This window comes from Eurypyga helias, unplaced genomic scaffold (genome assembly GCF_000690775.1).
Source record: "Eurypyga helias isolate BGI_N326 unplaced genomic scaffold, ASM69077v1 scaffold20091, whole genome shotgun sequence".
Taxonomy (NCBI): domain Eukaryota; kingdom Metazoa; phylum Chordata; class Aves; order Eurypygiformes; family Eurypygidae; genus Eurypyga; species Eurypyga helias.
Window position 1 is genome coordinate 1 of NW_010229160.1, and position 17,091 is coordinate 17,091.

Genomic DNA, 17,091 nt, shown 5'->3' on the forward strand with positions numbered 1-17,091 from the left:
ATTGAGCCATTGACCACCACGCTCTCATTTTTGGCCAGGTGATTTTCTCCATATGCCCATACACTTGCAGGCTCTTTTCTTTGTAGATCTGTTATCAGCAGTTACTGACTGACTCTCCCCTGTTGTATCCTACAGATGCATCCAGCATCTTTTGACCAGCTCACAGCTACACTGGGGCTAGACTGTAAAATAAAATAATTCAAAAAGCTCTGTATTCTGTTGAAGCTATGATAATCTTAGTAGGAAAAAATGATGGATACGATACAAATACATGCTGTAAGCCTGGTGTAGGTTATTTTAAAGCGTTGTTGGTTAACAGTTATACAGTGATGTCTTTGTGGGTTAGATTACAGATAATACAGTTTTGCATGATTGATTAAGCAAATACTGTACAAAACACAACATTATGTAATCAGTTGCTCATGTTGGCTATTTCTTCATGTATTGTTGTGGTAAATACTAGAGTAGAAAGCTGTAGTCAAGTTGGGTTTATATTACTAGCTGCCACACTTCAAAAAGGGGCAACAGTAAGACTTTTTTTTTTTTAAAAAAAAGATTTATGCTCCTATATGACTAAGATACTTTGAAAAGTTATCCTGTAAACAATCTAGATTGTAGGGTGGGCCTTTTCTTTTGAATTTTGTAATGCATAAAGCATCTGCTGCATGGGAGGGAAGAAGTGTAGCATGTTGGGGTAAGACTTTGCCTGTAGGATTATATTTGTGAACCACAATCTTTGTATAAACAATGTGCAGTTACTTTTATCATTTTAACATTGATGTAGACCAGTGATTTTGATTTACATTACCACATCTGTACTGCTTAGCACTTCAAATATAAAATTGAATTCATTTTCTGTAATGTTTCATGATAGCAGCTGAGGATATTGCTTTGCAAGAGTCAGCAACCATGTGGAAGATTTTAGAAAATGCATCTTCCTTCTTGGCATAAAAGTATGAGAACTAGGAAAAAAAAATATTGTAATTTCTTCATAAATAATGGGGAACTGCAGTATGCACTTGGGAAATTCTTATCTTAAATGTCTGTTGATGGCAACCAGCTTTACCTGCATCCTCCTTCTGGTGTTTATTTCCACTTCTACTACTTCAGATGGTAAGCACTTGGGAGCTGTAATTAGACTTCAGTGAATAATTGATTTATTTTTTTAAATAAATTTCATAGAAATTTGTTTTGGCTATAACAATATTTTAGGGGTTTTGTCTCTTTTTAATGTTTTGGAGGTACACTTCAGTATAGTGTGCCAGAGTTAATTTCTGAAGTGTGGATCTGTCTGAGGTGGATCCTGCTGGCTATGTGCCTCCCATAATTTGTCAAATGTTCAGACACTTCATTAGCGCTGTTTGTATCCACATTCAGCTACCCTGAGGACACAGAGACTAGACTACAGCAGCTAGTCAGCTCCTTCTGATCAGTCTTCATAAGAAAAAGGGGAAAAAGACTGTTGGCAAGAAGTAACAAGTAGCTGTGTGTCAACAGCTCTGCACCGTTCTGCCCTGGAATCACTTTGAGGTAGTGTGGCACTGACAAAAAGACTCCTGGCTCTGCTGTTTCAGAGAGCTGAATGACAATTAACTTGTCATGGTTAATCTGCTGCTTGTGGCTTTTCATGTAGGTAGGTGACAGAGACCACATCATAACTTTCCCAACTCATTTTTAACTTTCAAATTTTTTACTATATTTGGTTTTGGGTTTTTTGAGTTTTATGTGCGGCTTTTCCCTCACAGAAAATATCCAGTAGGAGATAAAATACTTGATGTTGTTGTGTTGTTTTGTTTCTTTTTTTTAATTACTGTAGTAGGACAGGAACCACTTTATGAGCAGTAGGAAACTAAATGTGGAAGGGACAGTGGCTCATTTTGTTTGCTCCAATTAAGATAGTATGTGATGAAAGTGTAATTTTCTGGAGCCAGTAATGCAGGCCACATCAGCTGCGCTCTGCAGTTAGCTGCTAGCAAAAATTTGTCAGCAACAATTTAGAGCTTGATTGAAATTTTTGGGTTGGTTGAATATGAGAGTTTTAACTTCTGTTTTTGGGCTCAGGTGCCTAGTTTAGGAGGGGAGAGGTCAGGTTGTCAGGAAAAAAAAATGCTTTCAATGCTTTCTGGCCCTGGGGTTGCTATACAGATACTCAGAGAAGGAGATTACCTTAACATAACCACAGTTCTTAAATAAATGCATCTGTAGATCCCATAAGCTACTTCGCTGCTTCTGCAGCATAGGGAATTTTATTTCATTTCTTGTGTTGTGGACAGTGACTGGCAGTAGTTGCTGCCAGTTGATTTGCTGGTTTTGTCTCCAAAAGGAATTAGGATGATGGGCAAGATCTGACAGGACCCATCATTGGAATCATTCTGAATTCCTGTGCATATCTGCAGCAGAAGTGGGGCATATATGTTCTTTACATCAGACTAATTCCTCACGTAGGCAGAAGACTCTAGGTTGTCTGTCAAAGCACAACACTTTTTTTTTTTTTTTTTTTTTTTTAAATTGTACTCTGTTTCTTGCGGCTGAAATAGTTTGAATTCTTCAACATAAAATCTACTGGAAAAAAAAATCACCTGGCTTTTGAGCTATAAGGGCCACTGAAAGTGCTTAATATGTTTCTAAAGTAAGATAGACTATTGCAGAAGGTATGGGATATTTGTTACAGTATTGCTTTGACCTGGCAAAACATATAGCATGTATGGAGCTCCTAAGTTTGTACTCACTGCTTGTTTTAAGAATATATTGAAATGCTTTGTTCAAGCAGATGATGTTCCCATAACAAAAGGGTGTTTTTTCAAAATTTAAAAAACAAAACCAACACTTTCATATCCATGACACTGTTTATAAATTATTTTCACAGTTTTCTGTAGTGTCAACTTACTTTCAATTGTTAACAAAAACTCCTCTGCATGTCATGATATGAATGGAATCAAAGGGGGGAGGGGAAGGAAATGCCAGACACTGCTTCAACGTCTTGTTTTGTCCTGTCTTCTGCCTGTCTCAAATAGTAATGCTACATATTTGCATGGTCCTTAAATTGTTATTTTTCTAATTTTGTTATTGAAACAGGCAACAACAGAGAGACCTTTTATACAGAAGCTGTTTCGACCAGTTGCTTCAGGAGGACAGTTGCATACTTTGGGAGATCTGCTAAAAGATGTGTGCCCTAGCGCTATCGCCCCTGAAGGTACTGTAGAAATAACTTTTGTCCAGTAAGATAATATTTTCTGTTGATTTATTGTTTTGTGGGTTTGTTGGTTTGGGGTTTTGGTTTGGTTTGGTTTTGGTTTTTATATGGGATTTTGGGGGTAGAACTATGTCTTGGTATCAGAGTTTCACGTTTCGCTCCCTTCTGATCCTTGAGTGTGCCCATTGTACTTTACCTGCAGTGTTTGGAGAGGAAAAGGTTGAGTCCTTAGACACTCCTGAAAAATTAATCTCTGGGAATTTTATTTTAAATTACCTTTAATTTTATATTGCATTGACTTTTCATATGCAAAACTCTAAAATTGATAGAAATTGAAGGTATTTTCAGAATGTTTTTTTCCTTGTTGAAGCTCAACCTTTAAAAATGTACCAGAAGAGATTGCTATATGTATGTAATACTTTATGTATGATAACTAAGTAGTATTGCGTGACAAGGTACCAATTAGTTCATGTAGCATTATATAATTTCATGCAATAGCATTTGTTGATCAGCACTTACTCAGAAAAATAAGCATTTCTGGAGCTTGCTCTAGCCTCAGAGATTGCAATTATTGGGACTCTGATCTACTTTTTAGGTGCAGTAAGTGTAAAAGCTATGTGTTTTGCAAATTAAGATCAAAATTATTTAATGTGAAATGTTTTTCATCTTGTGCTTGTTGTTGTCTTACCTGTAAATGGGTAACTTTTTTTCAGTCAACGAATTGTCATTTGTTTTGAGAAATGTCTGATATTCTAGAGAAGATCTTGGCACAGATTTTGGTGTAGTATCAGCACCTTTTGACAGTAAAGCACTAAATTTGAAATCAGTGTAAAAATCTATTAAGATGTTGGACACAGAAGTTGTGTAACTCAAAATCAAACAGTTGTCATAGATTTATTTAAGTATGGTGATCTTAGAAATTGACTGAAATCTCAAAGTGTTTTTTTACCCCTGTTAATACTTGTTAATACATGGAAACAATTTCCAAAATAACAAAAGGTAAGAAAAACATGGAATGCTGATAGCCATGTCCCCACTTTTCCTAAAGCCTCTATAAATTTTAGAGGATACTTTCAGGTAACACATTCAACTAACTTTCCAAAAGATAAACCGAGATACAAATAGACACACAAATGTTAGCACAAGCAAGTTTAACCATCTTCAGATGCTTAAGTGTGAGGATCCTACAGACACTAGTGAAAAGGTACAAAGTGAATTTTAAAAGAAGAGTAAGATGGATGGTGCATTTTGAAGGCAGTCAAGAGCACAAATTAAATACTCAAAGCATTTATGCAAAAGTTATTCCAGGATATAATGGATGATAATTTTTATGTGGATTTGCTAAGGCTTGCAGATGGGGAATGTGCTAGTTACTGCCTTTATTAAAAGTGTGTATGTAATGTCATTTTATCTGAGTGCCGGTGACTTGATGCTTCCTTTCCAGTGTTGACAAATGCACCAACCTTTAATAGCAGAATAGAAATGTGACAGGCTAATTGGTTGCTTCGTTATTGTTAAAGGCTTAAAAAACCCCTATACTGTTTACTCAATGAGCAATAAATGGTGTTTACATGGGAGAAAATAAACTAAAATAAATACTATCCTTACACTTAGGAGGAGCGAATTGAAATTTGTTACAAAGGTTTCCTTGTGTTGGAATATACTCATGTGCTTCTGTATAAATCTGCTTAAATTTGGACTAGTTTTGATCCTTAAGATTCTACTGAGCAATTTTCAAACTTGGAGTTTAATAAATGTGATCCCTCACATGGGTGTGAGCTCTCTAGGATTCAGCAGAATTTCTCCTGTAATGCAGCCTTGTATTGTTGCGTTGTTCAGTTGCTCCTCTTACGTTCTGAGTGTTCTTGTCCCCTTCTGGTAGGTAAAAGAAGGAAAGCTGTCTGAGCTAAATGCAGAAAATAATGTGAACTTTTGAGGAGATGTGGGTGTAGACTGATACATAGAACCAGTGGAGGGAGAGGCAGTCTGACTAAATGAGTAACTTGGAAGAAAACAACAGATCTGGGAGTCATTAAATGTGATGGGGAGAGCGACTATAAACAGTGTGGCAAAAGCCAAAAATTGACATAATACTTTGTCCAGGTGTTCACAGTTAAGTGGGATAGCACTCAAGGATGAGGGAGAAAGAAGCGTATTGCATGTGGATCATACACTGAGATTATGCAAGGCATCTGTGAAAGAATGGGAGTGAAAGTCCTGCTGGTGAAGTGACTCGGGTTGTCTGGAGACCTGTTTAGAGGAACAAATTGAATCAAAAGTTGAAAAGGAGGACAATTTGCACGGCAGAACGAGAAGATGCAGGTGGGTAGGTGGTCAAGTGGAACTGGAGTTAAGCATCTGGGGAAGACTTGTTCAGTGTTAAAGTAGGCTGCCCCCAGACAGGAATACGAAGTAGAAAATTAAGAAACAGAAACAACATGGAAAGAAAAAAAGACTTAGAAGATAGATCAGGAAGAAGCAGAACTAGGACAAAATGGAGGGATGATAGAGAAGGGATCATATTATGTTAAATGACCTGAAAAGATGGATGCCCATGACAGCAGTGATGCTTACTGCTGAGTAACGTGCACAGGTAAGGTCAGCGTACATCGGAGGTGTGAAGGGCAGTGTAGGTTTAGGCGTGACTGCTCCAGTTCATCATACGCTGTTCGCTGATGATTCAGCTTCGCCAATAAGTCAGATTTGATTATTCTCTTGCTTGGTTTAATCCCCTTACCTCATTCACTATTCAGATATCATGTGTACCGTATTAAGTGTTCATGCTCTAAAACAGCTTGGTCTGTTGAAAAACCCACTAACTCGCCAGACTTGCATAGTCATAGAATCACAGAATCAGAATCATAGAATGGTTTGGGTTGGAAGGAACCTTAAAGACCATCCAGTTCCAACCCCCCTGCCATGGGCAGGGACACCTTCCACTAGACCAGGTTGCTCAAAGCCTCATCCAGCCTGGCCTTGAACACTCCCAGGGATGGGGCATCCACAGCTTCTCTGGGCAACCTGTTCCAGTGCCTCACCACCCTCTCCGTGAAGAACTTCTTCCTGATATCCAATCTAAACCTCCCCACTTTCAATTTAAACCCATTACCCCTTGTCCTGTCATTATCGGCCCTTGTAAAAAGTGTCGCCCCCCGCCCCCCCGACTCAGCTTCCTTGTAGGCCCCTTCAGGTACTGGAAGGGGCAATAAGGTCTCCCCGGAGCCTTCTCTTCTCCAGGCTGAACAAGCCCAACTCTCTCAGCCTGTCCCCATAGCAGAGGTGCTCCAGCCCTCTGAGCATCTTCGTGGACTCGCTCCAACGGGTCTATATTGCTGGTCATAGACAGCAATAGACAACCGGTCTATAGTGCTGCTACTTTTGAGTTTTGCCTATAGAAATGTTAGCAGCCATAACGAGAACATACTACTTCCTTTTCCGGCAAGTGGACTAGGCTCCTGAGAATACAGAACCTCAGCACATCGGTGCTGCTGAAGTCTCCATGAATCCCACTGTCTACTCAATTTCTTTCTGATGCTGGTTCACTGAGAGTTTAAGCAGCTGCTTCTGTCAATACATGCTCCATCAGTTCAAAATGAAGAGGAGATTGTAGAGCTGAGTCATTCTCTCCATTTTATGGGCATAGAAGGATTTAATTTGCAATCATTTTTTGGAAACATTGGAAACTATGCATGAATATTTTTCTTCCAAAGTAGTTCTATGAATTTGAAGTCAAATACTTGAAATTTAAGAGGTGTCAGAGTTGTAGACTGCTTTAATTTCCATACACATGCACACTGATCATTATACAGCTTCTGCTCTTTAAGATCCCTTCCAACCCAAACCATTCTATGATTCTGTGATCTCCCTTTGTCTTCTGTGACACTTCTGTCTTCCTGCACAGGCGGGGCATGTTTTGGTGTCAGGACTCTGTAGTGAAAAATCTTTGTCCTGATTGTTGAAATGATGGTTGGGGAATGAGTGTACTTCAGGAAGTACTAGAATTTAGGCAGCTGAATACTGCCTTTGGGAATTGAATTCAGTTCCTTCTCCCCTAGGGAGTTAATTTGTATGTGGTACTAGGCAAGCTGAGTGTCACAAACCCATCCGTTTTGTAGAGAGGAGCACTGGAAGAATCCAGTGATCAACAAGAGTGTTCTGCTGAATGGATTTCTTCCTTGTACTTGGAATCCCCGAGGGCTCTGGGGCTTTCAGTGTGCAAACACCAGGTGCTCTCTGAAGTCAAGTTCTAGGCCTCTCATTACTTTTATTCTCTCCCACCCTTAAAAAATGGATACTTCTGGCCATGTCGTCTCTTTGATTTCAGTATGTGATCTACAAAATGATAATACAGTCTTTTTCCACAGGAGAGTCTTGATGAAACAGTTTCTGAAGGAAAAATAGCTTGTGGTCAAGACTGTTTGAATTTCATTATATTAAAAATTGTCCTCTTTGGACCTTTTTTGTATCTTCTAATTTTTGTTCATGTAAACTTAAGTTTTTCTTAATCTACAATTTATAGATTATCAAAGGCATATTAGAAAATGGTGGCAAACTCTTTTCCACATCTGGAATTTCAGACTTTATTCGATGTTATCAAAGTTGAGATCGACTTAATTTTTCTGAACAACAGAGAAAAAAGTAGTATCTCATCAATGATTTGCTTAAAGACATAATAGATATTGGTGAAGCGAGTTTGTTTTCAACCATTTTTACTAAAAGTAATTCAGATTTTTTTCCAAGACTGTTTTTTAACCCCCCCCTTCAGTGAATTAATGCATTGATGACATTAGCTGCATCTCTTTATCAGTGCAACACAACCAGTATGACCTTCTCTTTCTTTCTGTTTTTCTCCATCTGTTCAACTTTTTTTTAGCCTTTTCCTCTATGGTTTTGTCATTTCCAATGACTTTTCATTCAACTGGAAGCTTCACGTTAATTGTGGTGATTGCTTGCCTATGGTGACATCCGTAACTGAGCTTTGTGCCGTGGGAACACAGAGAATATGTGATTTTCAGACTCGGCATTTGTAGCCATATATATGAGTTGTTCCTGCTGTCAGATACTTAGGGACCACCACAAGAAGAGGGAGGGAAGGGTTTCAAGAACCACCCACAGTGTCTATATGCCTTTGCTTTAGGAAACATGGTTATAATTAAGTCTCTCTTTTAACTGTGCTGAGAAAAAATATTTCCATGAAATAATGTATTTATATGTATATAATGTGGATTGAGTATATATGTTTATTATCAGCTGTTCAAAACATGATGTAAAGAATGTTGTCAGAAGTAGAACAGGTTGAATAGTGACATTAAAAGGGTGATAGTGAATGTGGTCTTTGTAAAATACTGTGTCAATATTACTTTGGACTGTTACAGACTGTGGGTAACTGCTTAGATATTGGGCTATATTTAAATTAGCTTATTAAACAATTTGTTCAAGGCTTTTATTGTTTTTTGAAGTGCTCTAGAAAATAAAAACTTGAGTGGTTATTATACCAAGCCATACGTCCCTGACTCTCCTCAAAGTGGTCCTTTATTCAATTATGTATACGTTATCCTGCTGATATGCGTAGCAGTTTGGAACACATTTTTCAGAATGCATACTGAGCAATTTATACATTACTAGCAGTGATCGGAAAGTGTGAAGGAAAGTAGCAGTTGGAATTAGAACAATCACTGAGAAGCCAGTGTAGTTCTTAAAACTTTTGGTAATTAAAATCATTATCTTGCCTGTAAAGGATACCCCGTTCCCCTAGAACAAGGGGAGTGGCTGCCTTTTATTAGTAGCAAACAGCTTTAAGAATAATACAGTGTTGAGAAAACATTTAGAGAAGATGCTCTTTTTCCACCTTATAGAACTCCTACTACAGTACTGTACAGTACTTTCTCCTGGAAAACTGGGTTAGAACTACTCAAACATAAACCTCTCTAACTTACTGTCTAAATGAATACTTAAACAGCAAGTATGTTAAATCAGGCATTTTCTTACTAGATGAGTAGTTTTTCCTTGGTGCCTGTTTAGCTGTTTCACAGGCAGCGGTTGTGGTTATGTGGCAACAGAAATAGTGAGACCAAGTCATCACAAAGTGCATTACCTTGCATTTAATGCTGATGCATTTTATTTGTTTCGGTTTTTTAATTTGTTCTGATTTTCCTGTGTTGACATGGAGTTTGGGAAGCAGTGAAGTCCTACTTGTCATGTTTAATAAATACTAAAATTAATGTTCTCAAACACAAACTAATCCAGTATTCACTTCTTCTGTATTGCAGCCTACTGTAATCTTTCTTTAAGGCATTTTATTATTTGGGTTTTTTGCTATTGCAGTAATAAATTATACTTTATCAGTTACACAGCAGTTTATACGTGAAAGAGACACCTCAGTCTGAAATTTTACGATGGGTGAACCCATGCTGTGTATTAATGAATACAAATAATTTTTATTTACTATGTTTCCATAATTGTTTCTTACTTAAATCTGCCTAATGGCTGCACATACTTGAAACAGAACTTGGGAGTCCTGTGTATATAGGTAATGCTTAACTTGCTATTCATGGACTACTATTTGTGACCTCACAGAGTTATTTGGGATCCTTGATAGAAGATGTGCAATTTCATTTCAGTTTTCAGTCTTCTAAAGTAAAACTTTGCAAGTTCTGCAGTTTGAGCATATTAAACTGCATTTTGTTACAATCGTATCCTGTTGAAGGGGGGTATGCGTGGTTTTGGTTTTATGTTTGTTTCTAGTTGTTCATACTTAAAACCGAAGCAAGCTGGTCATTCAGGTTTGGGCAGTGTTTAATTTAATTTCTGATCTTGATCCCAGCATCATGGAACAGTGGCACTTATTTTACAGTTTGTTTTTCAACTTGTGTTTTCCCATCTTTCATGTCAGTGGCTCTACAGCTGTTTCCTTTCTTTTTCCTGCATCATGTTCCTTCAATACCTCTGTTCTAGTCATACATAACTTTTGCTGTTTTTGTTACTCTTCTAATATCTGCTTTTGCATCCTTCAAAATTGGCTCCTTTACTTCTTTGACTAAGCTCACTATAATTTGTATAACTATTTTTGTAGTTATTCAAACCTTAGCTGATTTCCTAATAGAAATAGATCTGGATTTTCAGGCAAGTCATTGTCACTTCTGCTTTCCATCCTTTTGTCCTGTAGTGTTCCATTATCTATACTTCAGTTTTCTTGACTCTTCCAACATTTTTTTGTGCCATTGGATATTCTAAAATATTTAGATACCTAGGGACCATGCATCTCTATTAACATTCTTCCATTTCCCAGTTGAGATCTCTTGGTTTTCAGATGTCCTCCAAGACAACTCATGTACTGGTTACTCAGGGAAGTCCAGTGTAAAATTGTCCAGTGTCTCCCTTTCTCTTAAACATTTTACACTCCTGAAATTGTATGACAATCCTTTCCAGCCAGCAGTCCGAAGTTGTCATTTTACTTCTTACAGACTGTGCATCATTTAGTTTTGAATCCAACCTCATGACAGATGTCTTTTTTTATTTTAATATGAAACACCCATTCATGAGGACTCCAGGGTTAGAATCAGATTATTCTGATTATTCATGCTACAGCTTGCAAGCTCGCTGTCTGATCTCTTTTCCTATGCTTGTGGATGCCACTTGCACAGACAAAAGTTGATCCTTTAATTGGGCAGTTCTTGGTGGTAAAGTGGAATTGTCAGCAGTAGTTCCAGAAATTTAGGCGCTCTTTTAAGTAACTTGAGTTATTACTCTTTCTGAGAAGACTTTGTGTATTACAGAGAAACAGGGTAAGATGAAGCTTGATACTGCCTGTGATCTCTTAGACTGCACAGTTATAGTTTCTGTGTAGGTAAGGAAGAGAAGACAATGTTGTTGCCTGCAAATATAGCATAAGGACACATAGTTGATATGGTCAACATGTTACTTATGGGTATTCTTCCCAAAACTGCTGAATAACAAAACTAATTATCTGTGTCTGCACGAGATAATGCCATGGCTGCTTTTCCCTACTGTCTAATAAACTCTGTGTTACTGAGATTGTTGCTGTAAGCAGGTAGCATAATCTACCCAATCTCACTTATAACCAATGAATAGAATTGTTATGTATCTGTTCCTGCTAGAGAGTTCATGCTGTGTTTCCCCATGGCGTTACCTATCTCACAATAGGTGTTCCTGTTGCCAATTAAGAGGCCTTTGTTTCCAGAAGTAGTGGTACCAGTTCTGAACTTCAGAGTTTAGCAAATTTGAAAAAAACCCATGTGAATAATTTGAAGCTATTAAAATAATAATAATAATTTGTTTAGTAGACATTTATGAGGTTCCTGTAAAAGAACATCCTAATATTGTAAACAGTTCATGTAGAAACGGTAACTAATCTTATTAGGAGAAGGGGATGAACACAGTGTGATCTTCTTGCATAACTACAGAGTAAAAACTGCAAGAGGAAACTGTGTTGAGTTCAACAGAACGCTTTGAAGAGGCAAAGGGTTAAACTGATAGAAAACAGGGTTGTTCTCGGGGAGGGAAAGACTTCTTTCCTCTTCCACACCAGAAATTTAAGACATTGTGCATAATGCAAAGATAAAAAAATGTGTAATGCAGAAGGAAACGGTTTTCTTCCACTTCTATCATGTCTAAACAATTCTGGATACAATTTTAATTTGCCAGTGTTGTTGAAGCCTTCATAAAACTTGTTTTGATTTTTGTCTCATGCTTCCTTGAAGACTCAAATGGTAAACATTTGGACATAATGACGCAAACAGTAGGCTATCAATCAGTCCCAGTTTTCACAGCATTGTTGTTCATTCAGAAAAGCTGTGTGAACTGACCTCTTTCTACAGCAGTGTCATTAGTTCTTTCAGAAATAAAACAAGGATCAAAAAGACTTCCAGGATTTTTCTCTTAAGACTTGCTGTACTGAATGATTTTGTAAAATTAGGGATCAACTGTTTTCAATTAACTCTCAGCTTTTTTTAATGTATATTGTATGAGAGACTGCATATTAATTGTTTTTGTTCTCCCTCAGTTTTCTAAGCGTTGACTTCCAGTAAATTAGTCAAACGGAAAATTGAATTTAGATTAGATTTGCCGTGTACGCTCCTGATTTTTATGCAAGTGACAAATAGTGCAATAGGAGGAGGTAAATGTATGCAGTGTGGATGTTTTTGGATTGACATGAAATATAACTGGGCTTGCTCTGCCTGAGGTCAGAATTAGTTGGACCTGGGGTTTATCGTGGGAGCTGCACAGCACCATCCCAATCCTCGCTGCTCCGGTGGTGAACAAACTTAGGAAGCTTTTGCTCCTCATGTTTAGCTAGTCAGTCTGACTGCTTGTGCTCTCTGTGGGCTGTGGAGTTACAGTGTTGAAATACTTTCCCAGGCCACCTAAATTTAGAAATATAACTAGCCCTGGTCAGTTTTAGACAGTTTATTAGCCACACTTTATCCCACACGGATATGACAGTATTGTGAAGGGTTAGAGGTCTTGTAGGGTGCAGGCATGCTAAAAGATGATTAGAAGCTCACCAGTGATATGAATTCTAGTCCACTGTCTTCTCTACACTGAGAGTCATCTTGCAGGTCAGAGCTGAACTTCAGACCATTGCTTAAGTTATTCCACCCTCCTTGTGTCCTTGACTCCATGATGCACTCCACAGTAGAGGAGGTCAATGTGTTGGTCTCGTTTCTGGTCTGAGTCCTTAGTTGTGCCCATTATCTTTTCCTAACCAGGCCATCTGCTTGGATTATCCTTCCGCATCTGTCCGACTTCCAACTTTTTCATTATTTGAGTTTTTTACACCTACACACACCTACCTGCCCCAGTTGCTTTCTTTTTTTTAAGTTGAAGTGGAAGGATTATTTTTTTCTGTGTTAAACTTGCATGCCTTTTGATGCTGTAGTTCTTTTTGATCAAAAGACGTGGAACTCCAGAGGTTGACTTGAGATTATAGAATGAATAGTCATGACTACAGAATTAATTAATATAGAATTATTTGGTTATGACTCCACAGAAAGGTGCAAATCTTCTGAGAGTTAATAGTGTGGTTTATATGGCTTCTTGTTAGCCATCATCATTTCTGAGCAAGCTTTTTGCATAATCAGAGTAGGCTTGCTCTCAAAAGAAGAGAAAACCGCAGTGGGGATCTGGGGCTGGTTGTGATTTTCCTGCATAGAATTTCTCAGGAAACAGCAAGCATAACTTGATTTTAAGGTTTGCTCCAACTTTACATCAGTCATCTATACAAGGGTTATCCGTTTGGTAACTTGAGCCCTCTGTCCCTTTCCTAGTGACAACCGAGATGAAATTTAACAAGTCCAAGTGCAGGACTCTGCACCTAGGGCAGAGTAATGCCATGCACAGGTGTAAGTGGGGAGAGGAGAGGCTGGAGAGCAGCCCTGCAGGAAGGGGTCTGGGCAGGCTCAAGAGGAGCCAGCCACGTGCCCTGGCAGCCAAGACAGCAAACCCCATCCTGGCGTGCGTCTCACACAGCGTGATAGCCAGCCATAGAGGTGGTTATCCAGCTGTATTCAGCCTTGGTGCGGCCTCTCCTTGAGTGCTCTGTGCAGTTCTAGGACCCACAATTTCAGAAGGATGTGAAGGTCCTTGAATGTGTCCAGAGGAGGACAACAAAGCTGGTGACAGGGCTGGAAGGCATGTCCTGTGGGGAGTGGCTGAGGACTCTGGACTTGTGTAGTTTGGAGAAGAGGAGGCAAGGGATGACCTCACCCCTCTTTTTCAGCTTCCTGAAGAGAGGAAGTGGAGAGGGAGGTGCTGAGCTCTTCTCCCTGGAATCCAGTGACGGGATGCATGGGAATGGCTCAAACCTGCCCCAGGGGAGGTTTAGACTGGACATTAGGAAGCATGTCTTCTCTGAGAAGGTGATCAAACGCTGGAACAGGCTTCCTAGAGAAGGTGGTCTGCCCCAAGCCTGTCAGTGCTTGAGGCATGTAAACAATGCCCTTAATAACATGCTTTAGCTTTTGGTCAGCCCTGAATTGGTCAGGCAGTTGGACTAGATGCTCACTGAAAGTCCCTTCCCACTGAAGTAGTCTAGTCTACGCTAGACTTTCCTCTTCTGTCCAGCAGCTTTCCTAATGTCACAAGAGTAATGTGCTTTTTCTTTGTGGCTTCAAAGTGGTTTCTGACTTGCACATGGATACACATTCAAAAGTGTAGGATGTAGGAAGAGAGAGAGCAAATAGAGGAGTTATCCTGTTTCTCGGACAAGCCTTTGGAAATTTCTTCAGCTTCAGCTAAATCTGTTCTGACGGCCACCCAATAAGTTTTATTAGTATCAGACTCCAGACTATTCTCTTTAATTTTGTTAGAAGGCCAATGACTTTATTCAGGCACAAGAAGTTTTTTAAGTCTATTATTAAAGACTATTATATTAAAGTCTATTATGAAACGGCGAAAGTAAAATCCTCCACAGAGCAAAATCACTTTTTCCAAAATTTAGCTTATTCTGTTTGGAAATCACAAGCCAGCACTTCTAAAATTGTCTGCAGAAGAAGGATGGGATTTTTTATCCTAGAGCAGTCTGCTTCATGGGCTGCAATAAAGCTGGGAGCATCTTACCCCCAAATGCCTGTTGGAATGCTATGGATCTGAAAATCTGGGAAGTCAAGAAAAAGTTATGGAAAACTACTAGAAACTGGGCAAGTTTTCTGTCAGTTATGTGCCATGCATGTGGGTTTTAGGAAAAGTGTTGACAAAATGTTTTGTTTGTAGTGAATTTTTAGTTTTAAAAGGAATATTTTTTGTGTTTTAGGAGGAGACCTCAGGTTCTTTATGCACTGTATGGACACTGCAGTGTGTTCCCACAGAATTTATCACTTAGAGAAAAGATGAGCGAAGAGAGACAAAAAGGAAGGAGAAATTAGAGGCACAGAGGGGTGACATGGCTTGCAACTGGTCACGCTGAGGTCAGTAGCAGAGTTGAGAATTGGATTTTTTTGAATCCTAATCTAAGTCAGCCTGTCTCACCCCAAGGAGACCACAGAGGTCACTTAATGTAATCAAAAACTTCACTGAAAAAAACCCAAACCCAACCTTTCTACTAGTTTCTCATATATCTTCGCTCACAGAAACAAGCATGTCGGCCACAGTTTAAGTATGCAATGTATATAGACTTATGGGCTATTTTTTACAGTTAGTTTCATAGAAAATGTGAGAATACTCCAAAATTTTTTTTTTTTAGTAGGGATCATCATCCTGTTAATGTTCATATGCTGTATAATCACTGCTGCCTTTAGTGCTGTAACTAGTGCAAGTGTCACTGGAGGCTTCAGTAGGTCTACCAAAGCTTTCAGGAGACAGGAGTAAACCTCTGTGAAGACTTGCCACATGAAATTCTCAACCAGGACACTGCAGTGCCCGACCGGATTTTGACATTGTGGTGTTAGTGTTTTTACTCATACTAGTAAACAAAACAGGGCTAGTACATGTGTTGTTTGTGCTGTATGACTATTAGCAGTTCTCTGGCATAATTTTAGTCTAGGCCAATTAATAGTCTCCCAGAAAATTGGAGCAGTGTTCATGGATTAGCAGTCTGGGGACTACTCTCACTAAGCAATATGGAGGGGAAAGGTGATTTAGCTGAATAGGCATGAGCTGTTCTCTGGCACTTACCCTAAGACCCAGAGGGTGGGTTCTGGTCCCTTTTATGAGCTACATCTATACCTTTAATTAGGTGTATGTACCGTATCTTGGGGAGGGGAGTATAAATTCATTCCTGTTTTCCTTGCTTCTCCCTTGCAGTCTCGTTCTATTCTGCCATGATGTGTATAGGTGAAACCTGATTTTCCCAGGAGATAAACATCTTACAGTACTAAAAAGAAGAGAATCTGCAAAACTAACTACCTGTAAAAAAAATGAGAAAAGTAGCAGCCTTACCAATAATGTAAAGCAGAGTAATCCAGTAATTAACACTATTTACTATATCCTACTCTCCTCTCTAAGGATCCAGCAGCACTTATCCCCTTCTTGAATACTTCATTTTAATCAGAGATTATGATAAAACTTCATATTCAGTGGGTAAATTGTATTTTCTATCTTATTTGGCACCCATAGCAATTTGGAGAATATTTTTAAAACAGCGGTAAAACTCTTCCTTACGTCAAAGCCGAAGTCTCATGCAGTGGGTTGGCATGTGCACAAGAGGTGCTGTAGTCACAGAAGATTTGAAGGCCTCTTGTGGTCCTTGCCCTTTTTCCTGATGGTATCACCCACTTACAATGGCAAAATACAGGCAGTGTCCACACTTTGGGAAACGTCACTAAATCCAGTATCTTAACCCAAACAGTTACTCATTGGCAATTTCAGCAAAGAAGCCAGGTGTATGGACCAGGTACACAAACAGATGCCATTCTGCCACTTGTGGTGTTGGGGGTCAGTATCCTCAGATGGAAAGGTAGTTGCAAAGCCATCTTTCTTTAAAATTGCAAACTAATGCAGCAGAATTAGCTGTAAATCATTTCAGATCTATGTACCTGCAGTGGTTTGTCCACGTAGCTAATGATTGCTAGTAATATTGCTAACTAATTAACGATGCTAACTGAGCACAATTCTGTCTGCAAATGCTGTACGTATGTTATGTTTTATGGATCTACTTTCCTGCTGTAAAGTGGAAAAATACTTTCTGAACTCTGAAATAAAAAAACCCCCACTTGTTACTAGTCAAATGCTTTAAAAATAAAGTTTGTATGATAATCTGTCAGCTTTGAAGCTAAATCTAGATATTTTTGAATGGAAAAAATTAAGAAGAACTTTTGATGAAAATTCACTTCCAATCTTAACTCTGAACAGATAGCGTGGAGGGGGGGGAGGGTGTATTTATTTATTTATTATGTTTTAAAGTCACTGTTCAGTGTAAAGAGCCGTTCAGGTTTTCCATTACT

General features: G+C 38.7%; 1 protein-coding gene across 1 annotated transcript in view; it reads left to right on the plus strand.

The window, feature by feature from the left end:
- Window positions 1–3,075: 3,075 nt before the first annotated feature.
- The window catches only part of LOC104516094 (autophagy protein 5-like), a gene marked incomplete at its 5' end in the record, with an annotated part of 25,509 nt that continues 11,493 nt past the window's right edge, over window positions 3,076–17,091 (plus strand). The window contains one exon of the mRNA XM_010160305.1: window positions 3,076–3,193. Coding sequence (XP_010158607.1) covers window positions 3,076–3,193 — 118 coding nt within the window. The remainder of the gene's footprint in view (window positions 3,194–17,091) is intronic.